This window comes from Elephas maximus, chromosome 2 (genome assembly GCF_024166365.1).
Source record: "Elephas maximus indicus isolate mEleMax1 chromosome 2, mEleMax1 primary haplotype, whole genome shotgun sequence".
NCBI classification, from domain to species: domain Eukaryota; kingdom Metazoa; phylum Chordata; class Mammalia; order Proboscidea; family Elephantidae; genus Elephas; species Elephas maximus.
Genome location: NC_064820.1, coordinates 196,553,357 through 196,565,416, shown reverse-complemented (window position 1 = coordinate 196,565,416; position 12,060 = coordinate 196,553,357). Strand labels below are relative to the sequence as shown.

The 12,060-nt window shown below is 46.9% G+C and overlaps 1 protein-coding gene across 1 annotated transcript in view; it reads right to left on the bottom strand.

The window, feature by feature from the left end:
- CDHR2 (cadherin related family member 2) overlaps positions 1–12,060 on the bottom strand; it is a 41,248-nt gene that overhangs the window by 17,249 nt on the left and 11,939 nt on the right. The window contains exons 6-15 of the mRNA XM_049858929.1: positions 11,654–11,743; positions 10,844–10,969; positions 10,616–10,762; positions 10,455–10,530; positions 10,238–10,353; positions 9,902–10,135; positions 3,473–3,628; positions 3,228–3,389; positions 2,895–2,956; positions 2,383–2,626 (exon numbers count right to left, since the gene is read on the bottom strand). Of these exons, the coding sequence (XP_049714886.1) occupies positions 2,383–2,626; positions 2,895–2,956; positions 3,228–3,389; positions 3,473–3,628; positions 9,902–10,135; positions 10,238–10,353; positions 10,455–10,530; positions 10,616–10,762; positions 10,844–10,969; positions 11,654–11,743 (1,413 nt within the window). The remainder of the gene's footprint in view (positions 1–2,382; positions 2,627–2,894; positions 2,957–3,227; positions 3,390–3,472; positions 3,629–9,901; positions 10,136–10,237; positions 10,354–10,454; positions 10,531–10,615; positions 10,763–10,843; positions 10,970–11,653; positions 11,744–12,060) is intronic.

The window sequence follows — 12,060 nt, the reverse complement described above, 5'->3', positions numbered from 1 at the left end:
CCTCAGACTCCCATCAAAGTGGGTCAGATCAGGAGTTTGCAAGTGCTTTTGAGGCCTGAAGCACTGAGAAGTCACTCATTCATTCCACAGATGTTTACTGTGTACCCACCACGTGCCAGGCCCTGTTCTAGGGACTAGGAATAGAGCTGTGGTCAAGACAGCTTCCTGTGGAGCTGACATTCTAGTTGGGAGGGAGGAGTCAGGGCAGGGTATTATAGATTTTCAAAAAAAATTTTAAATGCTGTAAGTGTGAAGTCCAACAAAATTCTGATTTCCCCATGATGACTACTTTGGTGCTGTGTTTTAAAAATAGCTGATGTTTCATCCTGTGTGTGTGTGTGTGTGTGTGTGTGTGTGTGTGTGTCTTCCCGCCCCGCCAGGGCCCTGAACACATGCTTGGTTTGACTTTGGGGTAATCCAGCTCTCAGGGCACAACAGGTTCTCCCATGCCACTGGGACTTTGCACATGTTGCTCTCTCACCTGGAATGCCCTTTCTGCACCGTCTCTGCCTGACCCTATGCTACCTTGGACAAGCACAGGTGACAATGTGAGTGACTGGTTCCTTTCCCCAAATGCAGGCCACTTGGCAAGAACTGTAGTGGGTTCATCTCTGAGGGCCTGGGCCCAGCAAAGGGCTTAGGGCACAGTAGCTCTTCAGCAAATGTGGCTTTGAAGGCAGAGCTGGGGTTCTCTAACTTGTAACACATTATTTGCTCTTCCTTTCCACGCTTCTCCCCTCCACCTGCCCTTGCCCCCCCCCCCGCCCCCACCACCTGCAGCTCTTTCTTTTCAGTTCTATTGGGATCTTGTTCATTAAATGCTTCCTTTGTGGAAGCCCAAGGCTGGTTTTTCCAAAAGGCTGACCCTGTCTTTTCAGCCCTTGGTGCTCTGCCTCAGGCCAGTTAAATTGCCCCGTACTTCTTGGGGCTCACACTGTGCCATGCTAGGCACCAAAGTCACAGGGGCAGATCTGAAATGCTCCCTGCCACAAGGAGCTCACAGGCCAGGGTGGAAAGTATCAAGGAGCAAGGAGAAAGGCCTAGGTTTCAGGGCCAGAGAGGCCTGTGCTCCAGCTCCAGCACTGCCATTTATTGGCTGTGCAACTGCAGAGAAGTCACTTAACCTCTCTGAGCCTCAGTGCTCTTCCTCTGTGAATGGGGACAATTAGGGCATCTGCATCACTCCAGTCAAGAGGCCTGAAGAGGTCAGGGACAGAAATGTACTCTGTCAACCGCACAGACCTAGAAGGATGAGAGGACTCTGTGGCCATGTGACCGTTATTCTGAAGGTCTGGTTTCCTGCTTCTCACAAGGCCCTTTTTTGGACAATAAGACCCAGGGAGAAGCTTCTCTTGTTCTCATGACCTGGGAAAGAAGTTTCTCTCCAGTGTTTCTCTGGAGCCACTAGGTGGGGTTTTTGTTTGTTTGTTTGTTTGTCTAATTTTTATTGTGCTTTAAGTGAAAGTTTATAAATCAAGTCAATCTCTCATACAAAACCTTATATACACCTTGTTATGTACTCCCAGTTGCTCTCCCACCAATGAGACAACACACTCCTTCTCTCCACCCTATATTCCCCATGTCCACTCAGCCAACCTCTGTCGCCCTCTGCCTTCTCATCTCCCCTCCAGACAGGAGCTGCCCACATAATCTCGTCTGTCTGCTTGATCCAAGAAGCTCACTCTTCACCAGTATCATTTTCTATCTTATAGTCCAGTCCAATTCCTGTCTGAAGAGTTGGCTTTGGGAATGGTTCCTGTCTTGGGCTAACAGAAGGTCTGGGGACCATGACCTCTGGGGTCCTTCTAGTCTCAGTCAGACCATTAAGCTTGTCTTTTTATGAGAATTTGAGGTCACTAGGTGAGTTTTTATCTCATAGACTCTGTGAACCTGACCACTGGTCTCATTTCCTTTTTTGCTTTGGCCATTAGGAAGCTAAGAGCTGAATTTGCAGCTTACCTATATGAATTGTGTGACCCTGGTTTCTAACTCAACTGCTATGCCCTTTCACAATGCCATTTTTATTTTCTTTTTCCTTATTTCTTCCCATATTTTAACTTTTTTTTTTTTTTTAATCTAAGCTACCTCAAATATTTTCCATAATGAGGCAGGGTCATGAATAAAGAAAAGCAGGAAGATTTTGAGGGTGTGCTCTGTGCCAGGCCCTGTGCTGAGTGCTGTACATCTATTATTTCATTAACCCCCAGTATATGTCCCTGAGAATAAGTACTATGATGGTCCTCATTTTCCTAAAAGGAAACAGAGACTCAGAGAGACTGAGTGACTTTCTCAGAGCCACACAGCAGAACCTAGCTTGTACCAGGGCCAGCATGACTACAGAGCTGGCTGTTTCCTGGCCACCCACCCCAGGCCAGCTGGTACCTGAATGGTCACGGAGACATTTTCCCGCTCCTCCTGGACAAAGATGTTGTAGGAGCCACTGACCACAGGCACATTGTCATTGATGTCCTCCAGGATGATCTGTAACGTGGTGGTACCCGACAGGTTCCCACCGTCCAGGGCCTGCAGTGTAAGGTTGTACGTAGCCTGCGTCTCGCGGTCCAGCAGCTTGCTGTCTCTCACCATCACTGTCCCACTGTCTGTGTTCACCTCAAAGAGCTCCACCCTGTGCAGAGTTGCCAGGTTTCACAAATAAAATTACAGGGTGTCCAGTTTCATTCGAAGTTCAGAGAAATTACGAAACACTTCTTAGTGCGTCCCATGCAATGTTTGCAACATACTTATATTAGAACATTTGGGGCTTTTCTGGAATTGACATGGAACTGAGCATCCTGTATTTTATCTGCAATCCAACCCTATGGTGAGGCAGAAAGGTGGGCCTGGACCCTGCGTGCCCACCTGCCCGCCCACTACCCCCAGCTCTGAGGCCTTACCCGTTCCCTGGGAGCAGGCTGTAGGTGATGTGGCCGCCCTCACCCGTGTCAGGGTCAGTGGCCTATAAGGCAGAGAGATGGCGGGCACTGTTTGAAGGCAATGGCATTTGCTGCCAACCCCCCAATTATTGGGAATGGAGCTGTCGTACTTCCTGACACAAAGAAAGAACCCATTTGAGACACACAAGAATTCACACATAGACACATACACACCTCACTCACACACTCGTGCATGCATGCGTGCTTACTGAGACCCAGTGACTTTGGATGACACAGAGACTTGGGCAGGGCCACAGTTTCCATCCTCGCCCAGCTGTGTCCCACATCACTCACATGAATGCTGTCAGTGACCACAAAGCCATTGGGACTGTGCTCTGGCACCATGAGGACATACAGGCTCTGTGGGAATGTGGGCGGGTGGTCATTGATGTCTCTGACATGGATGGTCACTGTGGCGATTGAGGAGTCCTTGCTGACCGAGTCAGTGGCCACCACCTGTGGGCAGAGAAGAGGCAGCACACCAAGAACAGAACGCCACTGGTCCCCCCTCCCTGGAACTTGAGCCCCTGGGCCCTCACCTGCACCAGCATCACGGTCTGCCTCTCGTAGTCCACCAGGGATGGCATCTTCACCAGTACCTGCACTTCAGCTGAGCCTGCGGCCCGCACAGGGGAGACACTGAAGGCTTCAGCGTCAGGGCCCTCCAGGGAGAGCAAGAAGGTGCCATTGCTGCCCTGTAAAGGCAGGCCGTTTAAGTAGAGACCCTTCCCCCTGCAATGCATCCACCTGCATCTTTCCCCCAGACTTTGGCCCCAGGTTCCTGCCTCAGGAAGCCCTGCTCATGAGAGGAGGGCTCTCAAAAGATGGAGTGTGCAGGAAGCAGGTGCCAGGAGGCTGGCCTCGTCACTAGTTCCATAAAATGTGGCTCATCAGAGGAAGAACTCTTCAGGCACTGTGAGCCCCAGGTCTGGGCTGGAGAGACAGAGCCTGGACGTACACCACTCACTCCCATAAAGTATCACTATCAGCCATCCTTATCAGCCACCACCACCCAATACCAACACCAGACATCACCCCACTACCCAACACCACCCTCCACTTAACACCAACTGCCAATTCTACACCACCCTCCACTCAACACCAACACCAACACCAACTCAATACCACCTGCCAGTGAAAACCAACCACCACCAAAGACCTAAATGTGAAAACTAAAACCATAAAATTCTTAGAAGAAAATATAGGGATATGGCTGCAGAGCCTAGTTTTCAACGATGGATTATCAGACACAGCAACAAAAACATGAGCAGCAAAAGACAAAATAGATAAATGGGAGCTCATAGATATTAAACACTTCTGTTCATCAGAGGATTTTACCAACAGTGAAAAGACAACCTACAGATTGGGAGAAAATTCTCGGGAACCATACATCCGATAATGTATCAAAAATACATTAAAAACTTCTACAACCTAACAACATAAAGACAAAAAAAACGCAGTAAAAAAAAAATGGGCAAAGAACTTAAACAGACATTACACCAAAGTGGGTATTCAAATGGCCAATAAGCACATGGAAAGATGCTCAATGTCTTTAGCCATTAAACCCAAAAACCAGTTGCTGTTGAGCCGATTCCGACTCAGAGAGCCTATAGGGCAGAGTAGAACTACCCCATAGAGTTTCCAAGGCTGTAATCTTTACAGAAGCAGACTGCCACATCTTTCTCCCACAGAGCAGCTGGTGGCTTTGAACTACCAACCTTTCGGTTAGCAGCCAAGCTCTTAACCAATGCGCCATCAAGACTCCATTAAAAAAAAAAAAAACCAAACCCATGGCCATCAAGTTGATTCTGACTCATAGTAACCCTATAGTATAGAGTAGAACTGCCCCCATAGGGTTTCCAAGGAGTGCCCGATGGATTCGAACTGCTGAACTTTTGGTTAGCAGCCATAGCTCTTAACCACTACACCATGAGGGTTTCCCCATAGCCATTAGCAAGCTGTAAATCAAAACCACAATGAGATACGACCTCATTCCCATTAGAATGGCAATGACTGAAAAACAAAATTACTTTTCCATCATCTCTTTCCACAGATGTAGTTGATTTGATTCCTGTGTATTTCATCTGGCAAGGTCCGTGTGTATAGTCACTGTTTATGCTGGTAAAAAAACGTATTTACGATGAAGTCATTGGTTTTGCAAAATTCAACATGCGATCTCCAGCATCGTTTCTATCACCAAGGCCATATTTTCCAACTACCTATCCTTCTTCGTTTCCAACTTTCACATTCCCGTCACCAGTAATTATCATTGCAGTCGTGTTCGATCAATTTCAGACTGCAGAAGTGGTAAAAATCTTCAATTTCTTCATCTTTGGCCTGGTGAGTAAATTTGAAGAATAGTTGTATTCACTGGTCTTCCTTGTAGATGTATGGATATTATCCTATCACTGACAGTGTTGTACTTCAGAATAGATCTTGAAGTGTTCTTTTTGATGATGAATGCAATATCACTCCTCTTCAAGTTGTCATTCCTGGCGTATTAGACCATATGAGTGTTCGATTCAAAATGACCAATACCAGTCCATTTCAGCTCACTAATGCCTAGGCTATCGAAGTTTATGCATTCCATTTCATTTTTGACAATTTCCAATTTTCCGAGATTCATACTTTGTACATTCCAGGTTCTGATTATTAATGGATATTCGCAGCTGTTTCTTCTCATTTTGAATCACGCCACATCAGCAAATGAAGGTCCTGAAAGCTTGACTCCATCCACACCATGAAGGTTAACTCTACTTTGAGGAAGCAGCTCTTCCCCAGGCATACTTTGCGTGGCTTCCAACCTGAGGGGCTCATCTTCTGGCACTATATCAGACAGTGTTCTGCTGCTGTTCATAAGGTTTTCACTGGCTACTTCTTTTTTCAGAAGTAGACTGATGGGTCCTTCTTCCTATTCTGCTTATTCTGGAAGCTCAGCTGAAACCTGTCCGCCATGGGTGACCGTGCTGGTATTTGAATTCTGGTGCCATAGCTTCCAGCATCACAGCAACACACAAGCCCCCACAGTAGCACAAACCGACAGACGCATGGGGGAATACACAGGAATCAAATCAACTACATCTGTGGAAAGAAATGGTGGAAAAGCTCAATATCATCAGTAAGAACATGGCCAGGGGCAGACTGCGGATCAGACCGTCAATTACTCATATGCAAGTTCAAGTTAAAATTGAAGAAAATTAGAACAAGTCCACAAGAGCCCTTGAGTATATCTCACCTGAATTTAGAGACCATCTCAAGAATAGATTTGATGCATTGAGCACTAATGACCAAAGACCAGATGAGATGTGGAATGACATCGAGGGCATCATACATGAGGAAAGTAAGAGGTAGTTAAAAAGGCAGGAGAGAAAGAAAAGACCTAAATAGATGTCCAAAGAGACCCTGAAACTTGCTCTTGAACATTGAGTAGCTAAAACAAAAGGAAAAAAATGATGAAGTAAAAGAGCTGAACAGAAGATTTCATTGGGTGGCTTGAGAAGACAAAGTAAAGTATTATGATGACATGTGCAGAGACCTGGAGATAGAAAACCAAAAGGGAAGAACACTCTCAGCATTTCTCAAGCTGAAAGAACTGAAAAAAAAAAAAAAAAAAATTCAAGCCTCAAGTTGCAATACTAAAGGATTCTACAGGGAAAATATTAAACAACTCAGGAAGCATCAAAAGAAGATGGAAGGAATACAGAGTCACTATACCAAAAAGAATTGGTTGGAGTTCAACCATTTCAGGAGGTAACATATGATCAGGAACTGATGGTACTAAAGGAGGAAGTCCGAGCTGCCTGGAAAAAAAAAAAAAAAAAAAAGGCATTGGCAAAAAACAAGGCTCCAGAAATTGATGGAATATCAATTGAGATGTTTCAACAAATGGATGGAGCGCTGGGAGAGCTCACTCGTCTATGCCAAGAAATCTGGAAGACGGCTACCTGGCCAACCAACTGGAAGAGATCCATATTTATGCCAATTCCCAAGAAAGGTGATCCAACCAAATGCGGAAATTATCGAATAATGTCATTAATACCACCTGCAAGCAAAATTTTGCAGAAGATCATTCAAAAGCAGTTGCATCAGTATATCGACAGGGAACTGCCAGAAATTCAAGCTGGATTTAGAAGAGGATGTGGAATGAGAGGTATCATTGCTGATGTCAGATGGATCCTGGCTGAAAGCAGAGAATACCGGAAAGATGTTTACCTGTGTTTTATTGGCTATGCTAAGGCATTCTACTATGTGGATCATACCAAATTATAGATAACATTGCAGAGAATGGGAGTTCCAGAACTCTTAATTGTGCTCATGAGGAATCTGTACATGGATCAAGAGGCAGTTCTTTGGACAGAACAAGGGGATACTGCATGGTTTAAAGTCAGGAAAGATGTGTGTCAGGGTTGTTTCCTTTCACTCTACCTATTCAATCTGTATGCTGAGCAAATAAACCGAGAAGCTGAACTATATGAAGAAGAACAGGGCATCAGGATTGGAGGAAGACTCATTAACAAGCTGCGTTACGCAGATGACACAACCTTCCTTGCTGAAAGTGAAGAGGATTTGAAGCACTTACTGACGAAAATCAAAGACCACAGCCCTCAGTATCGATTATACCTCAACAAAAAGAAAACAAAAATCCTCACAAATGGGCCAATAAGCAACATCGTGATAAATGGAGAAGAGACTGAGGTTGTCAAGGATCTCATTTTACTTGGATCCACAATCAACACCCATGGAAGCAGCAGTCAAGAAATCAAAAGACACATTGCATTGGGCAAATCTGCAAGAAAAGACCTCTTTAAAGTGTTGAAAAGCAAGGATGTCACCTTGAGGACTAAGGTGGGCCTCACTCAAGCCATAGTGTTTTCAATTGCCTTATATGCATGCAAAAGTTGGACAATGAATAAGGAAGACTGAAAAAGAATAGATGCCTTTGAATTATGGTGTTGGAGAAGAATATTGAATATACCATGGACTGCCAAAAGAACAAACAAATGTTCTTGGAAGAAGTACAACCAGAATGCTCCTTAGAAGCGAGGATGGGGAGACTCTATCTCACATTCTTTGGATATGTTGTCAGGAGGGATCAGTCCCTGGAGAAGGAGATCATGCTTGGTAAAGGGTCAGTGAAAAGTAGGAAGACCCTCAACCGGGTGGATTGACACAGTGGCTGCAAACAATGGGTTCAAGCATAGCAACAATTGCGAGGATGGCATAGGACCAGGCAGTGTTTTGTTGTGTTGTGCATAGGGTCGCTATGAGTCGGAATTGACCCAATGGCACGTAACAACAACAAAAGATAAAAACAAAACAGAAAACAACAGGTGTTGGTGAGGTGGAGAAACTGGGACCCTCATCCACTGCTGATGAGAATGTAAAATGGTACAGCCACTGTGGAAAAGAGTTTGGCAGTTCCTGAAAAAATTGAACTCAGAATTGTCATATGACTCACCAATCCCAATCCTAGGCCTATACCCTGAAGAAACGAAAGAAGGAACGCAGCCAGAAACATGTACACCAATGTTCATGGCAGCACTTTTCATAATAGCCCAAAAGGTGGAAACAACCAAAATGTCCATCAACAGATGAAGGGATAAGCAAAATGTATATCCATTCAATAGAATATTACTCATCCATAAAGAGAAATGAAGTCTTGATACGTGCCACAGCAAACGTGCTGAACGAAATAAGTCAGTTGCAAAAGGATAAATACTGCTATTCTCACTTACATGAAGTAAGCAAATATATAGAAACCAAAGGTTATTAGTGGTTACCAGGAGGGAGAGAGATTGGGGAAGGGGGAGTTTTTGCTTAGCGAGGACTGAGTTTATGTTAATGGTGGTGTAATGATTTGGAAAAGGATAGGGAGAATGGTTGCACAACATGAAGAATGTAATCAATATCACTGAAATATGTTGCTGTTGTTGTTAGGTGCAGCCAAATTGATTCCAACTCATGGCGGCTCCATGTGTGCAGAGTGGAACTGCTTCATAGGATTTTTAAGGCTGTAACCTTTCAGAAGCAGATCGCCAGGACTATCTTTCAAGGCATCTCTGGGTGGGTTCAAACCGCCAAACTTTTGGCTAGTAGTCGAGCACTTAACTGTTTGCACCACCCAAGGACTCCTAAAAATTGTTGAGTGGAGAATGTTGTATATATTTTCACCACAATTAAAAGAAACAAAATCCAACCACCAACTCAACACCACCCACCAACCTTCCACCACCCAATTCTACCCTCCACTCAACACCAGCCACCAACTCATTACCACCCTTCACTTAACACCGGCCACCAACTCAACACCACCTCTCACTCAGCATCAACCACCAATTCAGCACCACCCTCTACTCAACACCAACCACCGACCTATCACAACCCAGTATCATCTCCCACTCAACGTTTTGTACTAACTTCTCAGTATCACCTAATAACACCAAACACCACCCATAGTTATTTATCAATTACCCATCACTCAATATCAACCTCCATTTAAGAGTACCCTCCAACTTAATACTCACTCAGACCACCCTGTACTCAACACTGCACAACATCCCCCAATGCTCAATATTACCCCAAGTAACTGACCACCCAATACCACCTTTGGCTGGTAAAAATTATATTCCACTTAAAATTACGCACCATCCAATTCCATCCTCCACTTCACATTGCCCTTCTAGTCAACACCACCTAGTACTACCCTGCACACAATACTACCCACCAATTCAACATCACCCAACATTTCCAAGGTCACCCAACAACACTTATTTTCGACCTCTAGTCACTAATCTGCAGCATCATCCTGTATCCACCTCAGGTTTTCTAACATACTCCACGTCCCCTTCTCTGCACTACCACACTCTAGTGTTCACTATCAACTGCCCTCCCACCCCCAATCATCCCCATTCCATCTCACTCTAGCCACTGCCCACCATCATCCCCCACCCACACCTTCCCATCCCTGCCTTGTCTGGGTCGTAGGCCACCAGGGTGAGGTCATCAATGGGGATGCGGGCTGAGGCATGCTCATCCACGGAGCCAGTGAAGTTGACTTGGGCCTCTTCAGATGTGAAGGTGCAGGCCAGGAGGGTGCAGTTGTAAAACTCAGGTTTGTGGTCATTGACGTCTGTCACCCTCAGTGTGACCCATATGCTCACCTTGGCCTCTTGCTTATAGATGTTGAGGTGCATCTCGGTGGCCTGAGGGCAGAGTGCAGAGAGAACCAGTGTTTAGGGAGAGCTGAAATCAAAGGTCAGAGGTTAAGAAGTAGGGGTCAGAGGGGCCATGGAGCCCTCACTCACCGTGACCTGCACCTGAACCTCCTCATCCTCCTCCAGTAGCTGCTCACGGTCCAGGGAACCACTGACCACGATGACCCCGTCTGCCTTAATGTCAAACCAGCCCGGCCTTGTGGAGTCTGATGAGGAGGCAGATGGAACAGCTGCTTCCAGTGGCTCTGATAGAGCCTGCACCATGTCCCTTGCCCCAGCCCCCAGCCTGGGGGCACCCTGTTCTCACTGGAGATGCTGTAGGTCACAGGGTCATTGATGCCTTTGTCTGTGTCCATGGCCTCCACCTTCAGCACAGAGGTTCCCTGGAAGGAGGCATGGTCAGGGCCCAGACGCTTTCCTCTGCCCTCCACTGTCTCAACCTAGACCCCTCCAGATTCCCACACACACCTTGGGTGCACCCTCAGACACAGAGGCCAAGTAAGACTCTCTGACAAACTGGGGGTCCAGGTCAGGCTGGTCGATCACCGAGATGGACAAAAAGACAGTGGGGGAGCACTGGATGGTAAATTTGTCCTGGTATATGTCGCCTGAGTCCTGAAGGGAGAGAGGACCTTCTGTGACCCAGGAACATGGATCCCTATGCCCCTTGATCCTACCTGTGGCCACCCAACTCACACAGGCCTTCAACTCCAGCTGATAGAAGGCACTCTTGTTGTTGTAGCTGAGGCTGCCATTGAGCACGATGGAGCCATTGGCCAGGATCCAAAAGAGATGTTGGTTGTCCACGGTGTCAGGTATGACCTGGGACAGAGCACATTCAGGCCAGGCTCCCATGGGACAGCCTGCCCCTGAAAACCCCAGCTCTGAGAAACCTGGGTTCAAATCCCAGGTCTGCCATTGACCAGTTGTATGACCTTAACCAAGTCATGTAACCCCTCAGCTTCTGGGAAGTGAGGCTCAGGATATCACCTCAGTGGGTTGAAAGGAGGGAGTATTCACTGAGATGACATGCTTACCAGAGACATGGTTGGTACTCAATAAATGGGAGCCATAACTGCAAATTTGTCATCATAAGGACTGAGTTCATGTACCCTTACTGTCTGTGTGAACTTGGACAAGACCCTGAATCTCTCCGAGCCTCAATTTCCTCTTCTATGAAGGCTGAAGTGCCTCCACCACCTGGTAGTGTGATGCTAGCCTTCATCAAGGGCCTAGACAACGTCCGGAGAAGAAAGTGGGAAGAAGAGTCTGGTGCACAGTGGGCAACCTCCATAGGAAAGTGAGGCTTAGATGGGGTCAGAGGAGGGCTCGGGGGCCAAGGGCTGGACCGCCTCAGAGCTGCTGTCTTCACCCCAACTTTCAGGGCCCTGTGGTTTTCTGGGAAGATGCTGCCCCCTGGTGACCACCAGGAGCCATCAGGACACACACTTACCCCCTTGTACTCCCCACACTTTCTCTCTCTCACACACACATTTTCACACTCACCTTCTCTATGAAGTACACAACCAAGCCCCCAGATCCCGTGTCTTTGTCGCTGGCCAGCACAGTAGTCACCACGGAGCCTACTGGCAGGGTCTGTAAGGAGGGACTTGTCACCTGTGAGTCCAAATCCATCTCCACTCTCCAGTACGTCGCCCCCATCCCTGAGCCTCAGTTTCCTCAACTGTACCACAGGGGTAGTGGTAGCACCTTACAAGGTCTGAAGCACAGGTGGTCCACAACTGTTCCCCTTGCCCCCTGCCTGGGTGGGGCCTCTGGAGGCAGCTGTAGGGGGAGCAGGGTCCCTACCTTCTCTCCCCACAGAGCCTCACCACCCACCTGGCCTGCCTTCTGCTTTGTAAGTCCCTCGGGACCCAACCAAACCCAGCCTGACCATGCCATCCTCTGCTCAA